This window comes from Lolium perenne, chromosome 2, assembly GCF_019359855.2.
Source record: "Lolium perenne isolate Kyuss_39 chromosome 2, Kyuss_2.0, whole genome shotgun sequence".
NCBI classification, from domain to species: domain Eukaryota; kingdom Viridiplantae; phylum Streptophyta; class Magnoliopsida; order Poales; family Poaceae; genus Lolium; species Lolium perenne.
The window spans coordinates 46,288,132-46,315,351 of NC_067245.2; the positions used below are offsets into that span (position 1 = coordinate 46,288,132).

The 27,220-nt window shown below is 46.4% G+C and overlaps 1 protein-coding gene across 1 annotated transcript; it reads left to right on the plus strand.

The window, feature by feature from the left end:
- The first annotated feature begins 10,296 nt into the window (after nt 1–10,296).
- Nucleotides 10,297–12,721, plus strand: LOC127331995 (uncharacterized). The gene is made up of 5 exons (XM_051358245.2): nt 10,297–10,476; nt 10,557–10,995; nt 11,308–11,544; nt 11,647–11,867; nt 12,091–12,721. The coding sequence occupies exons 1-5, from the start codon at nt 10,469–10,471 to the stop codon at nt 12,353–12,355; spliced, it is 1,170 nt and encodes a 389-aa protein (XP_051214205.1). The 5' UTR covers nt 10,297–10,468; the 3' UTR covers nt 12,356–12,721.
- Nucleotides 12,722–27,220: the final 14,499 nt, after the last annotated feature.

The window sequence follows — 27,220 nt, forward strand, 5'->3', positions numbered from 1 at the left end:
CAATCTCTCCCTAGCAGGACAGCGTAAGTGCTCTTGCTATCGATAATGAAGAATGTCGTAGGGATGGTTTTCCTCCCTACGGTCAGATCCACGTTCAGAACACCTTGTGCATCGGATGCTTGGCCGTTGAAATCGCTCAGTGTAACGTTGGTCTTGATCAGATCCGAGCTAGAGCGTCCCAACCGACGTAGCATGGAGTATGGCATGATGTTGACTGCCGCTCCGGTGTCCACCAGCATCCTATTGACAGGCTGCCCATTGATATAACCTCGTAAGTACAGGGCCTTCAGGTGTCTGTAGCTTCTTTCACGTGGCTTCTCAAAGATAACCGGCCGTGGGCCGCAGTCAAGTTGTGCCACAGGTGCTTCGTCTAATCCTGGAGCACAAAACTCCACTGGAAGGATGAACACCATGTTTGTACTAGCCGATGTCTCATCATCGGCTTTCCTTTGCTTGGGGCGCCACTCCATCTTTTGTGGCCGACCCTCTTCGTCCAGGGTTCGTTGAATTTTCGCGGCCAGGTCAGGCCGCGCCTTCCTTAGCGTGTGCAGGTATAACCTTTCGGCTTCCTCCAAGCCACGCAATCGCTGAACCCTACGCTTTTGGGAACGGCTGAGTCCATCAGGGCACCACCTTAGCCGGTGGTACTTGTCCTCTTCTTCTTCGCAGTCATCTTCTAACTCCTCGAGGTCTTCTTCCCGAGAGGACTCAGTTTGCTTGTTCCTAGATGGGAGAGGCCCTAGACGTTTGAACACTGACACGTCTGTTGCACCCTTCTTCTTCTGTCTACATTCTGGGCAGTTGCCGATTGTAGGCAATCGGCTCATCCCTGAATCCCAGCAGTGTTTGAAGAAAGGACAGTCCCAGTGCCTGTCCACGTCGTCTTGTTCTCTTGACCTTTCCTTGGCACGGTGCTCGTATCTCTCCTCATCGCGATCATGCCGACGATGTCTCCTGGCGTCTCTGCTAGCTGGACGATCCCTTTCATCGTCGCTGTTGTACCGCCGGCGCTGGTCGTACTGACTTACATATTTATTGAGGAGATGATCAGAGAGAGGTCGTTGATATCGCACATTCTTCACTTCTCCCTCTGTGATGTAGCGTTTGCCATCGTGCCGGAGCCGATCGCGTGGAGCGGCTTCCTCCTTGTCCTTGCTACGAGAGCGGCTGCCCTCGCCTTTGTTCTTACCAGAGTGGTGCCCAGGCTCAACCATGTTAATGCTTAACGAGAAACCTGGTTGGCACCCCTCGGGGTAAGCGTATTCCACCGTGTTAACGGCGGGGAAGGGGTGTGTGTCGACTTTCATGGCGTACTGGTTGAAAATTAGACGTCCTTGTTCTATCGCCATTTGGATCTGCTGACGCCACACCCTGCAGTCGTTGGTGGTATGGGAGAACGTGTTATGCCATTTGCAGTATGGATTTCCGTTCAGCTCCTGTACCGTGGGGATTTTGAGGCCTTCGGGTAACTTCAGCTGCTTCTCCTTAAGTAAGAGGTCGAAAATTTGCTCAGCTTTAGTTACGTCAAAATCAAACCCTCTGGGCGGACCTTGTGGCTTAACCCATTTGCAGGACACGGGGGTTGCCCCCCGAGTCCATTCAGCCACTGCTACCTCTTGATCTCCCGCAGACCCTTCATCTTCCTCTGTCTCAACCAGGACTACTGCACGCTTGAATTTGTCCTGGTACAGCTCTGGGTGGCGCTGTTCATATAATGACAGTTTCTGAACCATGTGCGCCAGTGAAGGGTAGTCTGCTTGGGAAGCCATATCCTTGATTGGTGATGCGAGACCCACCATCGCCAACTCGACCGCTTCTTTTTCAGTCAAACGAGCCGAATAGCATCGGTTCCTAACGGTCCTGAAGCGCTGGATGTACTCTGACACTGTTTCTCTGCGCTTCTGACGTACTTGTGCCAGATCGGCAATGCCAGCCTCGGAAGCTTCTGAGTGATACTGCATGTGGAATTGTTCCTCCAACTGCTTCCAAGTCCGGATCGAATCTGGTGGCAGTGATGTGTACCACCCAAAAGCCGATCCTGTGAGGGACTGTGCGAAGAACCTCACGCGTAGTGCATCTGCAGCTGAGATCGTGCCCAGCTGCGCCAAATATCGGCTTACATGCTCGATAGAGCTGGAGCCATCTGACCCGCTAAACTTGGAGAATTCAGGGAGCCGATATTTGGGTGGTAGTGGGATCAAATCGTAGTCGTTGGGGTACGGCTTGGAATAGCCGATTGCCCTCCTTTTCGGCACCATGCCGAACTGGTCTCTCAAAATCGTGCTGATCTGATCCGCAGTGCTAGCTGCAGGAGTGGAGCTCTGAAGATTCGCTGGCGTGGCATACTTAGCTAGCCACGCTTGCTTCTCAAGATCTGAGCTAGCTACAGGAGTTGAGCTCTGGAGGTTCGTCGGAGTGGCATACTTAGCTAGCCACGTCTGCTTCTCAAGATCTGATCCAGAAGCTCCTCCTGCTGTTCCGGAAGTCCCTGCTGTTGCAGCCTGGTCGTGAGTGCCCAGTTACTGCTGTCTGGCACGTACGTGCACGTGTACCCGTGAGGGATTTCCTTAGGCGCCTCATACAAGAACTGGTAATCGCTAGGATCGCCACCGATCTTGTAGACAACAAATGCCGGTGTACTCGGCACCTCTGGTGCTGCCAGCGCGAACGGCAGCGGTGGTCGGCTCTGGAGTGGCAGCTCTCCTTGGTGAGTCCCTAGAGCAGGTCCTGACGGAGAGTATTGATGCCTCAAGATTTCATGGAGCACCCGAAGGGCGACACGCTCCAAAGTGTTCACCAAGCTCTCAGAGTGGCGGTGTAGCGAATGAGCTACCATGAAATTGATCTCCTGACACAAGGACCTGGTGCGTTCTTCTGAAGGGGTGGACAGGTCCACTCCATCGAGCGCGCCTTCAGGTGTGAACCCTCTCCACCTGATGCCGTGTGAGCGGGTCCTGTGGAAAGAGCCGATGAGGTCGGCTTCGAGGATAGCTTTGACATCGTCATACTTCTTCTTGAGCTCCTCGGGCAGCTCCTCGTACGTGACTGGAGTACCTTCCGCCATCTCAGATGTAGATGGCGATGCAGTTGATGTCGAAGACCGTCCCACCGGGCGTGCCAGAATATGTTGGCGTCCGAAACCCACCGGCGAGCTACGACTGGCAACACGAAGAGCCGGGAACAACCTTAGGGCTGCGGCTGGCCCTGGTCCCTCCGAGCGACGGCCCGCAAAGCTCCTGGTACGTACGTCCCGATGCTGGTGCAAGGGCGTGCCACCTGATCTATACCTGATCAGGAAGGTGATGGATTTGCTTCGCTTAGTTTCCTGCATGGCATACACGTAAACATTAAATACGAGCCTCGATCAGCTCTCAGGTTGTCCCGTGAATCGGCTCAAGGAGCCGATCCACCCATGACTCGTATGGGGTTTACGATTGCATGGTGGTCCTGCTTGATCAAAACAAAGCTAAAACGACCTACGACGATCTAGGGTTTTCACCGCATAATCGGAACGTCCTACTCGTGATTGAGCCTGGCAGCCACGCACGGTGATCATAAACCGACCCTAGACAAGGCCTAAGAACCAACATTAAGTTGATCCCCGGAACATCTTGTCTAGGGTTAGCAAACTACACCCTACGTGCTACTGGATCATTCAACCCGTTTGTAAGGCCTAACTATGAAGATATTAAACTAATCCTTGAAGAATCAAGGAGCGATCATAACGGATCGGATCTACTAAACAATGATCAAGCAAGGTGCCGCCCTTACACCTGAGAAAGGTGTAAGGACGGCTAGACGTCTAAGGGTTGCATGGACGAAAACATGTAGCATGGTAAAGCAATGCTAACCCTAACACATCTATGATAACTACGTTGCTCGCCATCAACAAGGCTTCAGCACGAGCAACGCATGGATAACGAATAAACGTATACTGCCTAGATCGCAAGATGCGATCTAGGCAGCATGATGCTTACCCGGAAGAAACCCTCGAAACAAGGGGTCGGCGATGCGCCAAGATTGGTTTGTGATGAACGTGATTGTTGTTTTTTCTTGACAACCCTAGATACATATTTATAGTCCGTAGACTTTCTAACGTGGGAATAATCCCAACCGTGCACGAGCCAAATTCTATCTAACCGACACGTATTCTACTATATTTACAGATACAAGGGCAAACTAGCCCAAACTTCGTATACAAGGCCGGTTCACGTATTTCTTCCATGTATATTCTTCAAGCCCAATCTTGATCACGGCCCACCTCTGATCCGGTCAAATTCTGGTGATAACACGGTCCGCGTTCGAGACGTGGAAGCCATGGCAATTGATCAAGTGTATGTGAACGAACAAGAGAAAAGCAAAACCTATTGACACAAGGGATGGCCGTTGTGGGTGTTTATAAGGGAGAGATGACCGTTGTAGGGGTTTACACAATAAATTAAGGAGGAGGTGACCGTTGTGGGGGTTTACACAATAAATTAAGGAGGACATGACCGTTGCAGGGTAGTCATCTAGGTTTTGTATTTAGTCAAACTTTTTAAACTTTGACCACATATATAGGAAAAAGTAGTAGTATTTATGACACTAATTTAGTATCCCGAGATTCGTTTTGAAATGTAGTTTCAAATTATACCAAAATCTCATCATATATGTTGCTACTTTTTTATTTACGGTTGGTCAAAACTTAAAATATTTGACTTAGTACAAAAGCTAAATGTACACTTATTTGTGGACGGAGGGAGTATATCTCAACAAAAAAGTAATGCAGACTATCTTGACGGAAATGGAACTTCGTGATATAGTTTATCATTTTACCGTGAAAGAAATGGTAATTCATGATAGTTTATCATTTTACCGTAATGGCTACAAGAAATCGGTGATTGTTCATCATTTTTTGCTTGGAAAGTAATGGCTACAAGAAATAGGTGATGGTGTATCATTTTTTGCGTGGAAAGTAATGGCTACAACAAATTGGTGATGGTGTATCATTTTTTGCGTGAAAAGTAATGGCTACAACAAATGGGTGATGGTGTATCATTTTTTGCGTGAAAAGTACAAATCGGTGATGGTTTATCATTTTTTGCGTGAAAAATAATGCCTAAAAGAGTTTATAATTTAGCTCGTGAAAAATAATGCAGAAAACCAAACTTTAGCGTACTGGGTAACCACCCTTTAGCATACATAGAGGGTGGAAGCTAACCGCCGACAGAGAGAGAGAGGGTGGTGGCCCCGACCAGAGAGAGATAGGGGTTATCCTGCATGTTAAATCATACGATCAACGGCCGGCGGGCACGATCCGCGTGACATGGGCTAGACCAATCAGGGCAATGTTGGGCGTCTCTGAGAATTTGTGAAGGAAGAGGGCAAAACTGAGTAGTATCAAGAAACCAAGGGCAAGTGAGTAGTAAACAGACTAAGTGATTCAAATATGAGATTTAAAAAAAATGAAAAATGCGTGTTTTGTACAATGAAACCCATCTTGGCCTACCTCAAACTATTTGCAATACAAATATACATGAGTGTGAAAATTATGGCCTCATTCAGACAAAGTATGTTTTGGGGAAAGATGTTTTGGGTAGGACTTATTGTGGAAAACCATGCACCTTCATAGCTACTAGGTGATTTGAGAAGTTGCAATTTGTGGTAAAACTTGATTTATCTATGATTTGAGAAGTGGCAATTTGTGGTAAAGACTCCATGAGTAAGTGCCACTCCTTTTCGGAATTTTTTGCACATTAAATAACTCATTTAACTGGTTAATCCCATTTGTTGACTCTCTGTTGACCAGCCACTTGAGGGTAAAACTGAGTATATTGCACTGGCCAGTATTAGCACTCAAGGGGAAAACTGAGCACACAAAAAATGCTAGTATATGACTCGAGGGTATACCTAGTATATCTAAATTTCCAGGGTTAGACTCGAGGACGCGTGTTGCGGTGCAGAAGTGGAAGACGTGCCATTGTTGACGCGTGTCGCGGTGCAAACGTGCACTAGTGGACGTGTATGACGCTGGTCGCATTTAGGACGAGTAAGCCCCTCTCTCCTTCCCTCTGCACACAGTACGTCTCATTATCGCTCACGCACGAAACCACGCCTCTCACGTCCCATCAACTTCTCCAAATCGAAGGAAAAACCCCAACCGCCGTACGAGCCCTGCCGGCGATGGAGAAGAAGAATGCGCCGGCGGCCATCGCTCCCGAGCCCGTCGCCTCCGTGCCCGTCGCATCGGAGCCCGTCGCCGCCGAGCCCGTCGCCTCCGAGTCCGTCGCCTCCGAGTCCGTCGCCTCCGAGCCCATCGCCTCCGAGCCCGTCGCCGCCGAGCCCGTCGTCTAAAAGCCCTTCGCCGCCGAGCCCGTCGCTGCTGAGCCCGTCGCCACCGAGCCCGTCGCCTCCGAGGGCGGCGCATCCAAGCGCGGTGCCTCCGTGAGCTGGGCCTCTCTCATGGGTGACGGACCACTTCACAAGATCGGCGAATGCTTACTGGCAAATGAGGAGTACGTGGACGCCTACTCTGCTATGAGGCAAGTCTGTAGAAATTGGCGCTCAGGTTTACCTGAGCCCGACGTGCACCTGCACGAATGGATCATGGTAGACCACGCCCTTCCACGCGCCGCTGAGTTCACCTTCCTCCAACTCGGCACATCCCGCTACGTCACCATAGATCTATCGGAAGTTCGTGCAAGGTTCAAATTCCTCCAAATTCCTCCATATCTATAGGGTTAATCTATTCTTATTTTCAATCTTAGTGCTAAATGTTATCTTCATCAATATATTTTAGATACTACTTTGTCGGCTTTTGCCGTGGCGTCATCGTGCTTGCCCAGAAGAACCCGCCGAACAAGATACGGCTTCTGAACCCACTCACAAAGGCATCGGACACTATGTTTGAGGCGCAGATGCCATCTGTTTTTCTGGATTCAGTTGCTGTAATCAAATCCCCGACTATGGTCTTCGTTTTCTCACATTACCCGAACGAAATTAGTTGGGTCGATGAGAGCACTCCAACTAAGGATATATATGAAGATTGGGGAGATGGAAGTTTTTCGATCGAGAACCATGGTTTGCGTTGCATTACCCCGTTCAATGGTGAACTGTATGAAATAGCTGTGGACAATTTTGAGTCCGGAAGAATAGTGTGCACCAATGTATAGTTGCAGCAGCGCGCGAGCACTGTCAAGATGGAGACACTAATTTCATTTCCACAACTTGGAAATGACAAGTTCTATCTTGTGAAGTCGGATGGTGATCTGCTGCTTGTGTTGTTGGACAACATGCTTTTGGAGGACCAACCATTGGTGCACTGTGTGGACACTCAGAGCCGCTCTCTCTATCCGGTCAGTAACATTGGCAGTCATGCCTTCTTCGTGCATTATATCCGGTGTATCTCCATCGACACTAGAGTGCACCCGACACTTCGACTTGGCTGCATCTACTACGCCGATTTGGGTTATATCAGAGAGTACATTCATGATACAAAGGCCTGGGATGAGTGGCCACGATATGTGGATAGAATGGGAAACTACGGTCTGAGAAATGAACACATGCCATACCATCTGGAGGATGTATTGGCCGCACACTGCAGACGGAAGGAGTTTAATGAATATTTCCTTGGGATAATGCACGAATGGGGCGACGAAGAAATATATGAGCAATGCGGAATCTTCTTGTTGGCCATACATTGTGTGCATCTTGTATTTTTTCAGCTTAGTTTGTCTTGAACATTAACAACGTTATTGGCCGCTTTTGGCTGCTGTATGCAGTTTATGTATTATACTTAGTTTTCTGATTATGTTGCTGTGAATTTATCATATACTAACTTCCAGATTTGCTGCCATATTGGAAAAAAAACGAGGGCCAAAAGGCAGAAATAGAAGCTTCTCTAGATTTGATACTAATTTGGTGAAAAAGACAGAGAGAGAAAGAGGGGAAAAGATGCTCTTAAAAATGCCGATTTGGGCCGAGAGAGACAAAACCCAGCTCCTGCTCACGTGCAATCAAACGCTATCTCGTCCTGTCCCACGCGGTCCCTTTCTACCAGCCCCACGCGAGCGGGCCCACACGACGCGGCCCCACACGTCAGCACGGAACGGTCAACTAAACGGGAATCCTGCCGTCTGAGCTGCTTCTGCGGGCTTCAAACAAGGACTTGGGGAAAACTGAGGAAAAACTAAGGAGCTGGGGAAAACTGAGCACAACTAAGGAACAGAGGGAACGAAAATACAAATCCCTAATAAAAATCACAAAGGATTATTTTGATAACTCTTAAGGATTAATTATAAATTTTGCTTATTCGCTACCTCCGAGATTAAATAATTAAGCATCGGGAAGGGGGAACAATCCTAAAAATCTAAAGCATGCATATTTGAATCTTTAACCATTGCCCTTATCGGGCAATGATGTTATCTTTCAGAAACAGAGGACCAGTGCCAGTCCAAACAATCCAACTGCACTACCTTGCAGTCATCAGACAAGTTCATCGCTTGCTCATGTCACTTTGAGTATTTTTACCAAATTACTTGCAAAGTACTATACTTATCACTTTTGCATGAAAAACGAAAATGCTATTTTGATAACTATGAATATGACTATGTGGTTGGCGATGGAACCATGGTATGAGTATGGTGGAGGTTCCATTGCAATGAGTTTATATCCATTTAGGATTAACAACAAATGTCATCCAGTGATTCTTGTGCCGTAAGACCCGTGTTAACCATAAGATCTAGAGTGGAACGGAGTAGTCAATTGTATTTCTTCCTCTCGTACATCAAGGGATGCGCTTACCGTAGTCAGTTGTATCCTGAGGGATAACCGGAGTGGGTGGGGAACCCCTAAGTCCCCACGGTAATGTGGTCTATGATGGGTTGCAGAAGGCCGGCGAAGGTATCAAGGTCGGATGATACCCAATGGGGTATGCTGACCGGCGGGGATATTAGTCGAGGTTGGATGATATCCAATGGATATGCTGACCGACGAGGACCCAAGGTTGAAACTGCAACAAATGGTGGGTGTGCGAGGTCGCGGAGAAATGTAATGATTGGCTAGGACCTTATACCGGGCCGAAAACCAAGGAAGTGTGGACGGGAAAGCTGCCCGTTGGCACCAAGGTTAAGATCTCTTATGGGTAAAGCAACACACCTCTGTAGAGTGTAACGAATCGTGACCTGTCACTCCTTGTTCTGGGTTTTGGAACCGTGAACGCGACCAGAAAGGAACTCCAAAGTTCTAGACACCCGGTGAAGGCTGACGAACATAGCTCTTTGGAATAAAAGCAACATTTTGAAGAAATGCTTACAAAAACCTGCATTGGCATATGATTTCCTGGTCTAGTGCCGTAGATAGTGCATAAAACACCTCTTTCCTATAATGAACTTATTGAGTACGCTCGTACTCATACCTCTTATAATCCCATGCTTAGATTGTCTGAATCATCTGGAGGAGGCAAATGAAGGACCAGAAGGAGCAGATAAAATCTGCTATGAAGAACCAGACCTCTCTGGAGGAGTAGAGAGGGTGGATTATCTGATCGTCTACGGAACCGGGGAGGTTCCAAAAGAAGAAACCGCTTAGGCAACACAAGTAGTAGTAGTCGAGCAGCACGAACTCTATAGTAGAAATAGTATTAAGTCTGCTATGACCTATATTGTATAAGTTAAGTAGGGTTCACCTAGAACGTTTGAGTTATCCTCTATGGACCCAGGAGGAGCTCCGGTGTGATATACATTTATGGCTTGTAACCTTAAGTGAGTAAAATAAAGACCAGCTATATTTCTGTTGTACTACTCTGAGGGATATAATATTTGCGGATTGATACTTCGCACATGTTATGTCAACGACTGACATACTACAACATGCAGTGGTATGCAGGATCACCACATATCATCCCCATATTGTTGTACTACATTAACAATTTTGTACGGTGGGATATATTTTGCTACTTGAATAACTTTTCTGAGCTAGAATCCACTTGTAACTCGACAATCTCCATTACAATTTTAATTGTAAATCACTTGGAAGTGAAAAACTTCAGTTAGAAACCCTATTTGCAACTGAAAATTCCAGCTACAATTTCACTTTGAACTCACACGACACGAGAATTGCGATACAAATCCGGTGGTCCTGAATTTGAATGTGTTCTAACTTAATCCTTTTTCGACTAAGAATTAACAAAACGGCTCAAAAAAAGAAGTTCGGACCCGTGGACCTTTCTCGTTTGGTGGCCCATAGGCCATGAATTGGGCCTGCTTCCACCTTACAGTCCTCGTCTCCCGCGGTTGCTGGAGGAAGAAGAGGGTGACCCGATCGATCGATCGATCTCTTCCGTGGCATCTCCGCCCTCTCCACCATTTCGCGTCTCCTGCTCATTCCTTTCCCTCGCCATGACGCGCGCCGCTTCCTTCTCCCATCACTCTCAGCAGCAGCATCAGCATCTACGCAAGCGCACTGTTCACGGCTCGTTCGCGCGAGCGCGATGCGCAGGTAAGCGTACTGCGCGCGCGCACGCAACGTTTTGGTTTCTCCATGGATTATGCTTTTGATCCCTACGTGTCTGTGTTTAGCTCCGAGGAGGCCGCGGCGGCGGAGGAGTCAGCCGGGCCGGGTTCTTCCGCTGAGCCCCCGCGCATTGGAGGATCATGCGGTCGTGATGAAGAAGTAGGCTCGCGGCCGCAGAACGCGGAAGGAGTCGGGCGCGCGGCGGTGCAGGTTGAAACGATGCCGCCGGCGCCGGCTCTGAATGGACCTGCGGAGCCTGAGGTGAGAGCTGTGAGTTTGGCTGTGTCGGCGGCGCCTGATGTGGGAGCGCAGAGTTTGGCGGCGTCGGCGGCGCCTGAGGTGACAGTGGAGAGTTTGCCTGCGCCGCCTGCGCACCCGCACCCGGCGCCGAGGCCGTGGTCGTGGTCGGGGATCCCGTGGATGAGAGTTTTGCTCGGAGGCCTGCTTGCGGCGGCGATCGGTTACGCCTTCTACAAATGGGGGCTACCCCTCCTGTCAGAGAAGGTTCTGCCCTTGCCCTTCATTCCTCGTATTTACAGTGTTTGTGAAGTCCGTACTATTCCACCGTCCTACACAGATTTGATCTTCCTCAGTATTTTACTCCTGTTTGACACATTATTTCCTCTAGTTGTTCATCCAAATAATTCCAAAATCCGTAACCACATGCTATTTTAGTCTTCTACAGTGATGAACTGATGATGCCATCAGGTTTCTGTCTGCTGATTACTGATGCTCCATACTGCCTGTATTTCACTTGCCTTAAATCTGTATGTTGGGGCCTCTAATCTGTTCGCATGGAATGTTACTGCAATGTAGGTGCTCTTGCCGATCATGCGATGGGAAGCAACATCTTTTGGCCGCCCTGTGTTGGCCATCGTGCTGGTTATCTCTCTGTCCCTCTTCCCTATCGTGTTCCTGCCTTCTACACCGTCGATGTGGTTGACAGGAATAATATTCGGCTACGGCTTGGGATCCTTGATCATCATGTCCGGCACTGCCATCGGCATGTCCATACCGTATTGGATCGGCTCCTTGTTCCTTCATCGTTTTCATGTAATATCCATCATATCCATTTCCTTAATTATGAGCTGTCTATGGTGCTGTGACTGCTGTCCCCTGAATTCTAGTCTGCATCTGTCTCTGAATGTTGTGCAGGGATGGTTAGAGAAGAAATGGCCTCAGCAGATAGCTCTGATTAAGCTGGCTGGCAAAGGGGGCTGGTTCCAACAGTTCCGGGTGGTTGCGTTGCTACGGATCTCGCCGTTCCCGTATACGTTGTTCAACTATATTGCAACCATCACCCAGATCAAGTACACCCCTTATATTTGTGGTTCAGTTGTTGGAATGGTGCCTGACACGCTGGTCAACATCTACAGGTATGGTCCGGAGTTCACATATTCAACATCGTATATACAAACTAGGAGATCAACACCAGCGTACTAGTAGTAGGTTGGCTTGTAAATAAGCATGGATTACAGTTATGGCATAAGCAGACACAATAACTTGACAGTTGTGCAATACTGGGTAGCTGGTCTATCAAATACTCCTTCCTAAATCCTAACCAATATTATTTTGCTAACTTGTCCTGTTCTTCCGCAGTGGCCGGCTGATACTCAAACTGGCGGACCTGAAGTATGACAAGCGTCGCATGACAACGGTGGAGATAGTATACAACGTGATCTCTGCTGTTGTTGCCGTTCTCATAGGAGTTGGATTTACGATCTACGCAAGAAGAGCATTGGATGGCATACAAAGTGAGGAAAGCACGCGCCAGCCTGAACCTACTGCCATCCCGACTGGCCCTGCGTCTGAACTCAGAGGTAGCCATCGAAGTGCTAGCTCCATACCAGTAGATGTTGTATAGTTGCATGCGGTGGATTCGTTTAATGGAGAAGACATGCATGCGGTTCAAGGATCCAGCTAGACTTACAGGATGGTCTGCACTAACCAGCACTTGTGTTGGCTCAGTTTGCAAGATCAAGGGGTCAGTTGTTTTAACTGTAGCTCAAGGAGTGTGGATTTAGTCGACCCGCTTCATGTAGGTGGAAACATACAAAGAATAGAAGAAAAACAGAAGTGAAGCTTAGGTTCCGTTTGGTGTTGCGGTGGCTCGATCATTAGCATTTCTTTCATTTTTGTGGATATTATAGTCAGTTAGAAAGATCTCTCTCTTACAAATAAAAAGCTTACTTTACTTGAATTAGTAGAGATTTTTTGTGGTTGTTGCTTATCTGATATCCTGGTATTTTGAAGCAGTTCTTTCAAATTTCAGGAGTTTTTTCGGGCACGAATTATGCTCATATAACCACCAAACTTGTGCCCTGATACATGTCTAGTAGTTGTGCCTGCTGGATGGAAAGCTGATCGAAGCTGAAATTGCGTGTTTGCTAGCTCTTGAAACTGACATTGGCTTTGTGTTGATCGCCAAAACCCACCGGCGGGCAGCGGCCTGTCAACACTGTAGAGCCGGGAAGAGCCTAGAGCTGCGGCTGGCCGAGACCCCTCCGAGCGACGGCCCGCAATGCTCTTCTGGTCACACGCGGCGATGCGAAGTGCAAGGGCGTGCCACCTGACCTATACCTGGTCAGGAAGGTGATGGGGATGCCTCGCTTAATTCCTGCATGGCATACACGTAAACATTAAATACGAGCCTCGATCGGCTCTCAGGTTATCCTGTGAATCGGCTCAAAGAGCCGATCCACCCATGATCCGTACGGGGTGCACGAATACTTGGTGATCCTGCTTGATCAAGATAAAGCTAATGAGATCTACGACGATTTAGGGTTTTCACCGCATAATCGGATCATCCTACTCCAGGTTGGGCCTCGCGGCCACGCACGGTGCTCATAAGCCGATCCTAAACAAGGCCAAAAAACCAACATGACGTTGATCCTCGGAACATCCTGTTTAGGACTTGCGAACGCCACCCTACGTGCCACTGGATCCTCCCCCCCTTTGTAAGGCCTAACTATTGCAGATATTAAACTAATCCTTGTAGAACAAGGAGCAATCGTAACGGATCAGATCTACTAAATGATGAACAAGCAGGGTGCCGCCCCCACACCTGAGATAGGCGTGAGGGCGGTTAGACATGCAAGGGTTGCACTACGTAAGCATGTTATACGAAGAGCTATGCTAACCCTAACACATCTATGATAACTACGTTGCCCGCCATCAAAGACGCTTCAGTACGGGCAACGCATGAACAACGTGGAGCTGGTGCTGCCTAGATCGCAAGATGCGATCTAGGCAGCATGTCGCTTACCTGATTGAAACCCTCGAGACGAAGGAGTTGGCGATGCGCCGAGATTGGTTTGTTTTGGGGTGAACGTTGTGTTGTTGTTTATTCCATAAACCCTAGATACATATTTATAGTCCAGCGGACTTTCTAACGTGGGAATATCCCACCGTGTGCGATACAAACTCTAAATCTTGATCTAAGATATAACCTACTATAATTAAAGATACACGGGCCAACTAGCCCAAATTCTCCGTGCAAGGCCGCTTCAGAGATCTTCCACGTGTAGTCCTCTAAGCCCATCTCTCTTACGGCCCACCTCTGGATTTGTCCAAAATCTGGTGATAACACATGCCCCCCTGGTTTTGGAAATAATTTTTCCAAAATCATTAAGCTTTCCTTTCGAAGGGTCATGTCGTGGCAGAGCAGAGCCATTTGCAGCATCCGTCATCATTATGCCCTGTCCTCTCAGCTTCTCTGCAAAATTTGACAGCTCTGACATTACCCCTTCGGAAACTGTAATGGCAGTAATTCCCACCAGGTTTCTCATTATTTAACCGCGCCGACTGATTAGTTATCTTTATCCCCTTCCTCTGTTCCAGCCATCGGCACCCCCAAAAAACCCTTCTGCGCACCATGTCTTCTTCTTCCTCTGCCTCGTCGGGACTTTCCTTCGAGTCCTCTTCTCCCGAGCCGATGCCAGCGCCGAGCCCACAAGAAGTCCATGCGGCCAACATCCGCCGCGCCATTGAGGCCCGGGAGGAGTCAGACCATGACTTCTCCATCTGGTCCGAGGACGACCAGTCCTCGACGGACGGGGAGAGCGACCTCCGCTTCCTCGCCAACGGGGAATCGGAGGAGGAGAGCGATGACGATCGCTTCTCCTGGGATGACTTTACCTCCTCTGAGGTACAGGAGGAGGAAGAGGAGGAGGAGGATGACGACGACAGCCCCTCCGACGAGCCGCCGGCCAAGCGCCATTGCCCCTGGCCAGGGAATCTCAGTGATTATGATAGCGACGACGACGACGACGACGTGGAGGACGAGGACAACGAAGGTCCTGCCGGCGGCCGCTACAGCAGCGACGACGAGCCCGCCGGGAGCAGCGCCGACAGCGCTGACGACGGTGACGACGAGGGCAGTGACGGCCCGTAGAATAGGACCTCTAGAATAGGATCAGCAACAGTAGACGGGGCAATGTATCCCCTTAGTACTCCCTTTTGAGAGCAATCAGCTCTTCTATGTAAGAAATCTGGTTTATCAATGAAGAACTTTCCCCCAATTTGAGTTTGCCGATTTCTTCGGAGTTTAATTGAGCCGATTCCCTCTTCTGCTGACCCCGCCGATCGTCACTTAGCCAATGCCCAACGAGCCGATGACAACGCACCGGTATCTCAATGCCCCATCCCTTTGAGCTCTGGCGGACAACTAGGCAGATCGACGTTCTCACGAGAGCCCCAGAACCACTGCCGACGCGACTTGCTCCTGAAGTCGATACCACTGGGTTTTCAGCCCGATGAAATCTCAATCGGCTTCTTAAGAACGGAAAATTCTGCGCCATCAGTTGCCCCCCGAGCCTCTATCAAGGCGAGCATATCAGTGGACCAACCAAATGTGTCGCCATCGGTTCCCAAGTCATGATGCGGAAACAGCCGATTTCAGCAAAATCGGCTCTCCAGAGCAGAGAACCTTCAGGGTGAGCTGCCCCCCGAGCTACTTCAGTCCACTTTTTGCGCCTTGCCGGTCAGATCGGCTCCTTTCCTGTGGTGGATCTGATGCAACCCATCCTCAACCTGATCTGTACATTACTCGCAAAAGGAAACCAGAGGTTCTTGAAGAGAAAATCGAAGTCATCAAGCCACTCAACTGAGGAGCTCTTCCATTAGAATCTCTCTTCGTGACTCACTTCCTGCTCTGTTGACCCTTTCTGCTCGTAACAACTGTACCTCTTGAGTCGATGGCCACGTATCTGCATCGGCTAAACGTTTTGTTTTTTTTTATTTGGCCGATTTTTCAGAATCGGCCCCCAATATTCCACTGTACGCATGTCTGCACATGTTTATCTGCATATGTTCATCTGACTATATGCCCCCCGAGCCGAATCTGCCAAATGACTGCAGATATCGGCTTTCATGGTTAGTCAGGGCACTGCACTTGCTGACTTTCATCTGCCGACGTGGCCGCTGCCCAGTAGATCGTTGCTGACCACAAACAGAATATGTGCAGAAGATAATTTTGGCCGATCGCTGGAATCGGCCTCCACATTGCTTGTTCGATGAAGGTTTTGTAATGTCCCTCCATAAACTTTTTGGGGCCGATCACAAGGATCAGCCTGACCCGGTTTGCTCATTGTTTTTTTTAATCTTGCTACTCGGTTAGGCTGGATAAAACCAACCCAACCTCTGACTTGATGCGCCTGCTGTCGTCCACCTTAAGTGCATCGTATAATCGTGGAGTACTAAGCTCCGTCGGCAAGACAAGCACCATGTTTGTGCCAGCCGATGTTTCATCATCGGCTTTCTTTTGCTTGGGACGCCACTCCATTCTCCGTGGACGACCCTCTTCATCCAGGGCTCGCTGAACCTTTGCGGCCAGATCAGGCCGTGCCTTCCTTAGCGTATGCAGGTATAACCTTTCGGCTTCCTCCAGGCCGCGCAACCGCTGAACCCTGCGCTTTTGTGAACGGCTGAGTCCGTCAGGGCACCACCTTGGACGGTGGTACCTGTCTTCTTCTTCTTCTAGTCCCTCGTCTTCGGAATCCTCAAGATCTGCCCAACGAAGTGACTCAGCACGTTTGCTTGGTGGTGGGAGAGGCCCTAAGCGCTCAAACACAGACACGTTGGCTGCCTCCTTCTTCTTCTTGTTGCATTCTGGGCAATTGCCGATTGTGGGCAATCGGCTCATTCCTGAATCCCAGCAGTGTCTGAAGAAAGGGCAGTCCCAGTGTCTGGCATTGTCATCTTGCTCCCTTGATTTTTCCATGGCACGGCGCTCGTGCTCCTCCTCATCGCGATCCTGCCGACGATGTCTTCTGGCTTCTCTAGCCAGACGATCTCCTTCATCATCATAGTTGGACCATCGGCGTTGGTCATACTGACTCACATATTTGTTGAGGAGGTGACCAGAGAGAGGTCGTTGACATCTTATATTCTTCACTTCTCCCTCCGTGACGTAGCGCTTGCCATCATGATGGAGCCGATCGCGTGGAGCGGCCTCCTCTGTGTCCTTGCTATGAGAGCAGCTGCCCTCATCTCCATCTTTGCCAGAGTGGTTCCCAGGTCCTACCATGTTGATGCTGAACGTGGGACCTGGCTGGCAGCCCTCGGGGTAGATGACTTCTACCATGTTAACGGCGGGGAAGGGCTGGGTGTCTACCTTCATGGCGTACTGGTTGAAAATTAAACGCCCCTTCTCTATCGCCGCTTGGATGTGCTGACGCCACACCCTGCAGTCGTTGGTGGCATGGGAAAGCGAGTTGTGGAATTTGCAGTATGGCTTTCCGTTTAGCTCTTGCGCCGTAGGGAACTTGAGACCTTCAGGAATCGTCAACTGTTTCTCCTTGAGCAGGAGGTCGAAGATTTGTTCAGTCTTGGTCACGTCAAAATCAAATCCCCTGGGCGGCCCTGGCGGCTTTACCCATTTGCAAGACACGGGGGTTCCTCCCCGAGTCCACTCAGCCACTGCTACTTCTTGGTCTCCCGCATGCACTTCACCTTCCTCTGTATCGACCATGACTACTGCACGCTTGAACTTGTCTTGGTACAGGTCTGGGTGGCGCTGTTCATATGCTGATAGTTTCTGAACCATGTGCGCCAGCGAGGGATAATCTGCTTGGGAGGCCATGTCCTTGAGCTGTGTTGCAAGGCCAGCTACTGCCAATTCGACTGCTTCCTTTTCAGTTACACGAACCGAATAACATCGGTTCCTAAGATTCCTGAAGCGCTGAATGTACTCTGTCACCGTTTCTCCGCGCTTCTGACGTAGTTGTGCTAGATCGGCAATGCTAGACTCGGAAGCTTCTGAATGGTATTGCATATGGAATTGTTCTTCCAATTGCTTCCAAGACTGGATGGAGTTTGCTGGCAAAGAGGTGTACCATCCAAAAGCCGATCCTGTGAGGGACTGTGAAAAGAGCCTCACACGTAGCTGATCCGACACTGAAGCCGGTCCTAGTTGTGCCAAATATCGGCCGATGTGCTCGATGGAGCTGGAGCCATCTGATCCGCTGAATTTGGAGAAGTCAGGGAGCCGATATTTAGGTGGCAGCGGGATCATCTCGTACTCGTCGGGGTACGGCTTAGAATAGCCGATTGCCCTTCTTTTCGGCACCATGCCGAACTGGTCTCTCAGTATGGTACTGATCTGATCCGCTGTGCTGGCCGCAGGAGTTGCACTCTGAAGATTCGCCGGGGTGGCGTACTTAGCCAGCCATGTTTGCTTTTCCAGCTCTGAGCCAACTGCAGGAGCTGGGCTCGGGAGTTTCGTCGGGGTGGCGTACTTAGTTAGCCACGTCTGCTTCTCAAGCTCTGTTGCTGACGTTCCTCCTGTTTGCGCCGGAGTCCCTGACGTTGTGGCCTGGTTTGAGAGTGCCCAGTTGCCACAATCTGGCACATACGTGCACGCGTATCCTTGAGGGATCTCCTTAGGCGCCTCAGCCAAGAACTGGTAGTCACTAGGGTCACCACCGATCTTGTAGACGACGAATGCCGGTGTAGCCGGCACTTCAGCTGGTGCTGCCAACGCATACGGCAGCGGTGGACGGGACTGGAGTGGCAACTCTCCTTGATGCGTCCCGAGAGCTGGTCCTGACGGCGAGTACTGGTGGCTCATGATCTCCTGGATCACGCGCAGAGCGAGACGCTCCAACACGTTGACCAAGTTTTCAGAGTGGCGGTGTAGCGAGTGAGCCACCAAGTAGTCGATCTCCTGCCGCAGGGCCCTGGTGCGTTCCTCCGACGGGGCAGAGAGATCTATCCCATCGAGTGCACCTTGTGGTGAGAATCCCTTCCATCTGATGCCATGGGTACGGGTTCTCTGAAAAGAGCCGATGAGGTCGGCTTCGAGGGTGGCCTTGATCTCGTCATGTTTCTTCTTGAGCTCAGCAGGCAGCTCCTCGTAGGTGACTGGCGTGCCGTCCGCCGCCATCTCAGATGTAGATGGCGATGTGGATGATGTAGACGATTGTCCCACTGGGCGTGCCAGAATGTGTTGATCGCCAAAACCCACCGGCGGGCAGCGGCCTGTCAACACTGTAGAGCCGGGAAGAGCCTAGAGCTGCGGCTGGCTGAGACCCCTCCGAGCGACGGCCCGCAATGCTCTTCTGGTCACACGCGGCGATGCGAAGTGCAAGGGCGTGCCACCTGACCTATACCTGGTCAGGAAGGTGATGGGGATGCCTCGCTTAATTCCTGCATGGCATACACGTAAACATTAAATACGAGCCTCGATCGGCTCTCAGGTTATCCTGTGAATCGGCTCAAAGAGCCGATCCACCCATGATCCGTACGGGGTGCACGAATACTTGGTGATCCTGCTTGATCAAGATAAAGCTAATGAGATCTACGACGATTTAGGGTTTTCACCGCATAATCGGATCATCCTACTCCAGGTTGGGCCTCGCGGCCACGCACGGTGCTCATAAGCCGATCCTAAACAAGGCCAAAAAACCAACATGACGTTGATCCTCGGAACATCCTGTTTAGGACTTGCGAACGCCACCCTACGTGCCACTGGATCCTCCCCCCCTTTGTAAGGCCTAACTATTGCAGATATTAAACTAATCCTTGTAGAACAAGGAGCAATCGTAACGGATCAGATCTACTAAATGATGAACAAGCAGGGTGCCGCCCCCACACCTGAGATAGGCGTGAGGGCGGCTAGACATGCAAGGGTTGCACTACGTAAGCATGTTATACGAAGAGCTATGCTAACCCTAACACATCTATGATAACTACGTTGCCCGCCATCAAAGACGCTTCAGTACGGGCAACGCATGAACAACGTGGAGCTGGTGCTGCCTAGATCGCAAGATGCGATCTAGGCAGCATGTCGCTTACCTGATTGAAACCCTCGAGACGAAGGAGTTGGCGATGCGCCGAGATTGGTTTGTTTTGGGGTGAACGTTGTGTTGTTGTTTATTCCATAAACCCTAGATACATATTTATAGTCCAGCGGACTTTCTAACGTGGGAATATCCCACCGTGTGCGATACAAACTCTAAATCTTGATCTAAGATATAACCTACTATAATTAAAGATACACGGGCCAACTAGCCCAAATTCTCCGTGCAAGGCCGCTTCAGAGATCTTCCACGTGTAGTCCTCTAAGCCCATCTCTCTTACGGCCCACCTCTGGATTTGTCCAAAATCTGGTGATAACACTTTAAAAATCTACTATACTCGTGCCTCCGGAAAATTCTTAACATCTATTGAAGACGCGCATTTGAAGATCCTGGGCGATTGTGTACTTGCTCTTTACATTGAATGATGACTGCGTAATCAACATGACAGTACAAGGCTCCCAAGACCTAGCGTGTAATATGGTAACATTTACCACCGCCGCCTATAAATACTGAAGACCATTCTTTCAGAGAAGGGAGTTCAACATCTACCACAAGTACACGCTGTAGTTTCCATAGCCATAAACTCCTAGATCCATTTGTAAACCTCGTCTGGTGCATCTATAAGCCCGTCGAGTTCATCTTGAGTCTTGCACAAATCTAGTGGATCCACAAATAATAAAGTGTGAGAGAAATTCTTCATCATCTATATCGTGTCTTTGATCTAAACCTATTGACCCGAACACCTTGCCAAACAAATAAAGTCATTACATGGGATCGTGAAAATAATCCTTGGTCACAAGCATAATTGAAAAATACCTATTGACCAAGTGGAAAATTGTTTATACACTAATAGGTGTTTATTAATTCATTGACTTTTTAAGCTCCACAATGAGGGAGGCGTATAGCAAGAGCTATTATGTAATAAGTATCTCAAGAATAAAATGTTGTCACAAGTGGCTAAAAACCCATTGATTCACAATTTTGGAAGGGTCTAATTTAAGTTAAGAATGCTTTTTTTAAGCGTGGTTTCTTTCATACAGGTAATAGTCAATCAACCCATTTTTGGGAAGACACATGGCTAGAAGAAACACCACTGTGTGAACAATATCTAACCATATATAATGTAGCATTAAATAAAACATTTTAGTGGCCGATGTCTTAGCTCATCTTTACTATTATATTGGAGTTGGGGATGGTGTGTCACTTTGACATCAAAGATTCTAGCCGTTCACATCAAACATTAGAGAAATCACAGCCGTAGATAATACTATATATTAAAGCTGAAGGCTTTTGCTTCCATGAGATTGCTCCAAGTTTTTGCACTGTAGATCTCCACTTTCTTCCAATCAATCTTTGCCACGTGAACTATTCTACAATGTGTTTTTTTTTCTCTTTTGAGGTTTTTGGATTGTAGTTTTAGACGTTTCATCCATAATTTTCGAGTTGTAGCTAACTAGGTCTACCTCTCAAACAAAAAAGTTACCTACATTCGCAACACCGCTTTTACATCCCGTTTTAAAAGCTACTTGGCGATATTTTCTTGACACACCTTTATGGGCATAATTCGCACACCGTATATTTTTAGCTCCTTTTTACAAAAGTTACTTGACGGTAATTTTCTGGCACAACTTTTCGACTGTAATCTTTGACGCAACTTAATTCGATACATATTTTCGGCCGTGACTTTCCAATGGTAGTTAGCCTACATCTACGGTGGTATTTTCTCAACTCCTTTAATTATTAGATGGTCATTTTCTGGCACAATTTTCCGTCCATAAATTTCAATTAGTAGTTACCTACGACAAGTCTTCGAGATTGTGTAATTTTAAGAACGTAATTTATTGTCGTCTATCAATCGTAAACTTTCCCTTAGATAGTAATTCCCTGACTCCCACTCCTTTAGTCAGGCTGTAAATTCCATGTGTTACTACAAGCATCAGAAAATGCACATCGGATATGATATATCGTGCAGCCATTGTATACATATATACAACATACCAGCGTGAATATATATAGCTCCAACGCTCCACCGCATGGCACTGGAGAGGCATCATTTTCTACTAATTAGCGGCCGCCATGTCGCCCTTTGCTAGAATTTTTTTTCGCTGCTTGCCTTTTATTTTCTGACTATAACTTATAGAGATAACTTTCCGCCCATAACTTTCTACCGGTATTTACCCCACGGTACGTCCTCGATGATGACAAAATTATTTCACCGTAATTTTTCGACTATTTTTTCGTTTATCTCTTTTTACTCTTCAATGGCAACTTTTCGAGATAACTTCCCGACTGTAATGTCCAATGAGCACTTAGCCAAAGGTACCTCCTCTACGATGAGTAATTCTCTTATAGTAATTCTCTAGGAGTATTTTAATATTTTCCCTTTTTCTATTATTTGACACTTTTTTCGAGTTGTAGTTTCACCATGGTAACTTCGAATATGATTTGTCGATTTCTTTGATGGTTAATTTCACACATAGAATTTTGACCTTAGCAGTGATTATTGGACATTAATCCTTCGTCGGTGTTCCAGTAGTTATTCCATGCAAATCATTAGTCCCGAATACTAATTCCCTATGGTAATTATTTAACAACAGTTTCCAAATGTGCACAGGAGCAGCCTTCATCCTTCATCGGTAATTTCCAAATGTGCATGAGCAGCATTCTTTTGCAATAATTTGCCGATGGTAACTCTTTATCTGTAGTTGTCTTCTTCTATATTATATTCATGTTTCTGCTATGGTAGCTGTGAGAAACAAAATACTTCACTATTCATCATTGTTTCTATTTGACAAAGATATTAATACCTTATGTTAATCGTCTCACGATTGCCTTACGAGAATACGAATACCTTCTTTTACAATTATTTCAAAAAAGCTACATTATCCATCACCTCTTTTATTCACGAAACAAATGTTACACATCATATCATCTTACTTTCCAAAAACATTATACTCCACCTAGACCGTATCCCATCAAATCATCTTACCCACCTAGACCGTGCGATTGGTGCTTCCTAAAATGACACTCCGTGTTCCCTTGTCTGCTGCACGGGCATTCAAACACTTGCCAAAAATCCCCCTACCAAAATCATATACGGAACTAATCAAGCATCAAATCGTCTTACTTTTCAAAAAAATGTTATAGATGAGATCAAATCTCATCTGGCTGCTGATATACATCCCTTCCACCACTTCGATCTATTTGTCGCGACAATCATATGGTCCATACCGAATTAAACTAGCTAGCCTCACTTCTTCGATCGTGCCTCTGGCTCGCCTTCCAAACCTTGCCCAAAAATCCTATCTCCTCCCTTCCCCTTCCCATCTCAATCTCAGTGTGACCATGCCGGCGGCGGTACACTGGGACTCATTATTGGCCAGACATAGCACAACGACGCCGGCTGGAGGAAATCGGAGGCGTCCGGGCATAAGGTAACCCATCCCGGAGAACGACTGCTAATGGCGCGCGTTGACCTGAAGCTGCGCCGGACCATTGAACATGTAGGAATGCGCTTGGCTTCCATAGCCCAAGATCATCAACAAGAGGTGGCTTAACCGAGGTTCCTCTCCCCTCGCCTTTCATCTTCTCGTTTTCTTATCTCTCTGATTTTTGGCTGCATGATGCTTGTGTTTCAGTTAGGATCAGAACCAACGACGAGTATAGGAGCAATACCAGAGAACATCCGACGATTACAGGATGCCGCCGCCTCACACGGAACAGGCCGCCGTCCATGCATGCAATTGTGACCGTCGGCCGAACATGGATCAGTCCTTGGCGCACCACAATGTCAGCATCTCCTTCGACCATCGGCCATGTACGGTTCAGTGGAACAAGCAAATGCACTAACATATACATTGTTCTACAGTACCAGAATCACCCACGCGTCTCTACTCTCTTCGCCGCTTAACCAGGTGAGGCCCAATGTGGTGTGACATTGTTTCCATCATTTGTTTGCAAGGTGTGTGTATATTAAATCTCTCCTTTATTCTGGTTGACCTTGTAAAAAAAGTTACGCAAAAACAATGGCAATTGTTATATGAAAAGTACGGCATGTAGCGATGTCCTGTGTTGAAGCAAATTAACCTGAATGTTGATACATGAGTTTAAGCTGATGACAGTTTGCATAACGTGACTAGCTCAAATGATAGGTCACTACGCTCTGGTTCAGGATAAATCTATTCATTTATGCTTTCCTAATACTTATTTACATTGTAACATATGCTTTTATGTGAAACTTACATTATGCTACACATTCTTCAAGTTTGATACTTCCAAAGCATATTAGAGCTTAGAAAATTATTTCTGGTGATTCATCATCTGTTCAATTGAAGCTTTCCAATTGAAAAAAGGGCTTGAATATGGTATTTGTTTTCAAATCCATGCACTATAATGGATTCCTGTGTTGCATGAACTCATGATCAATCCTGTTGATCTCACGGTTCTCACCATGTTGTACTCATGGGTTCAACATTTTTGGGCATAGGTGATGCGTTTGTTTGTCTCTGGGCCTCTGATAAGCAGGCAATATATTAAGTATCTTAGGATCATTCTGTTCAGCAGTGGGATGCTCTGTCAGGGACAAAAACATGGAATACAGTCTGCAGATTATATCTATATGGTGTAATATATGCATATAAAAAACAACTATTCTATGCACAATGATTGGCGTCTACACGTCTGTGTGCTGATTTTCAATTTTTCATCTCTCGTTTTTGCATCTTGCCCAAGGACAAAGACAGCACATGAGGGAGGAAGAAAAAAGTTACAAGATTTTTTTTGCAGAAAGGATAGATCCCACTTGGTCTCTTGTTTAGGATCTAAAAGCTATCAGGATGTAAGTATCTAAGTTATAGTTTGTTAAACTAATGTGCTTATTTGATTGCCTTTTGTTGAGAAATTGTTTGGATGGTTATTTGGGTTTTATTTCAGGCGCTCATAAAACGATGTTTCGATACCCATGGTGAGTATTTACCACCATGTTCATGTGATACACACATTTGCATATGAGCTTGTTATGACGTATATTTTCATATGGACTTTTCATGCTATGTGTGCTTACTATCACAGAATAAATAGTGCAGTGCTTAATGGGATTTCATTTTTCCTCAAACTATGATTGAATTTTAATATTTTGCAACCAATTATAATTTAATTTCCGCTTCATCGATTTTAAATATAACAGGCCGACTCCTAGGCTTAACCGCGTCCTGTGATATTGTCCACACCAAGATTGATGTGTATGAAAGCTTTTTTTTTTTGTAGGAGTAGAATTTTAACCTATAAGAGATTACTGGTTTGTTGCTTTGTATGCATTCAAATTATACATGTTTATTGAGTTACCTTTTAAGTAAAGGAGAATTAATGGTGTTGGTTTGAAATATTATGCTGCTATATCTCTTCACACACGTAAATTTTCATATGTATCCTATTGAAATATGCGACAATATTTTTTTAGGAGACCGCAGCAACGCATGGACATTCAACTAGTTATCCTTAGAATAGGGAATTCATAAGGACCCTTTCTGGGAACAAATGGGAATCTTGGCTGCATTTTGTTGAATGACTCATGCTCGTTAATCTAGACAACGGAGAGGATAAATTTGTACGGAGGCTTACTACATATATTTTCTCAGTTAAATTCATGTATACTGATTTTATAAATGGACATACGATCTTCATAAGAAAATATATATCGGTGAACTGAAAGTACCATTACAGATTTTTATGTGGTTCTTAGGCAAAAATCTTATACTTACAAAGGATAATTTGGCAAAGCGTAATTGAAATGGTTGTAATAAATGTGCTTTCTATGACTCCAGGAGTATATGAATCATTTTTTTATTGGACTTTTGCTCATCTTGTATGGAGAGTAATTCATTTCATTTTTCATATTTCCCCACCAATAAATTGTACAAATATGTTCGAATTGATTGAAAGTGACGGATGAAAAAAACCAAAGCACAAATTTGTGTAGGGACCTGCTGCTTATTTTCTATAGGTTATTTGTATGTCTACTCACTGGATCCACAAGTGGTCTTTCTTGCTACCAGAGGCGCAACAATCACCTATGACTAGAGACGGTTGCACGAGCTATCTACAACTAGGGTGACTAGTGGCTTTCTACGAATACGATATGCATAGTCAACTTGTTTTTCTATTTTTTGGCAGGTTGATTTGTATGTACACCTTGTGTGATTCATGAGATCTAAACTCTGAAACTTAGAATTATGTTATGAAGAAGGCAATGCCTATGTATTGATTCATATGCTAGGGCTACGCTCTCCATTTTGAAAAAAATAAAATCAGAAACGAGAGGCGTACTATCAAATGATCAGACAAACCTAAAACATTCCCGACGAAGTTGATGCCAAATTCGACAATTGGAGAGCACACCTACAAACCTAAAACATTCCCGACGAAGTGGAAAATGCCTATAGATGAGCTGTAAGCTAATGACAGTTTGAGAAAAAAAATTGTATGTACAGTATGATAAATATCTGAGGGAAGATATAAGTTACCCGGCCTTGCAATTATATCTTAGATCACCTTAAAACAACAACGATCTAGTTCACCGTATAAATATTTTGTAAAATATATAATATTTTCATATATGTATAGTTTGAGCAAAAACCTTGATTAGATGTGATAATATGGTTTCCCATATATGATCCCTGGCTGTTCTAGCTTTACCTGACAGCTACCTAAATAGCACTCTTCTAAACTCCTCAATGTTAAGATATAAAGTTTTTATATTTTTCATCTCATCAGGAAATGAAGTTTCAAAATAAGCAAACAATACATCCAATAGAATTATTTTTTAAAATTTTAAAGCAAATAGTTGAAAATCTAGGGGTAGTTGGTTGGCTCATGAACGGAATCAGATAGAGTTTTGTTACACTTGGAAACCAACTAGTAGTAAAAGAGAACATATTGAAAGAATATGGACATGATAAAAATATCTATTTTGAGAAATGTAAAACCATATGTATAAAAAGAAAATTAATCAAATGCTTAAAAATGCCGAATTGTAATTTTCGGTGATGATAAATAACATACAAGGGAAGGCCGAAAAAAGCATCCTCCACACGACCATTGATATTGTATAAATACTTAGTTCAAGATACTAGATGTAGCATGTCATTGTAAATAAATTGACTAAACAGAAGCATTATAATTGCTCATTTCAGTTGCACACATTTCATCACAACATGATCTTAGGTACAAGGCATACACATCGCCCACAATTTAACTTAAGTGAACATGTGTAACATATCGCACGCGGTTCCAAGAAGTATAACCATCTTTCATTTTTGTGGATATAACTGTTGGTTAGAAAGATCTCTTTATTACTTAAACATAACATATAAATCTTATTAAATTAGTGAAGATATTTTGTGAGAGAATTGTTATACATACGATGGTTTTCC

Excerpts from the sequence above, each read along its gene's own strand:
- LOC127331995 (XM_051358245.2), top strand. Across the intron at positions 10,996-11,307 it reads TACCCCTCCTGTCAGAGAAG|GTGCTCTTGCCGATCATGCG; the intron begins GTTCTGCCCTTG and ends ACTGCAATGTAG. Across the intron at positions 11,868-12,090 it reads ACGCTGGTCAACATCTACAG|TGGCCGGCTGATACTCAAAC; the intron begins GTATGGTCCGGA and ends GTTCTTCCGCAG.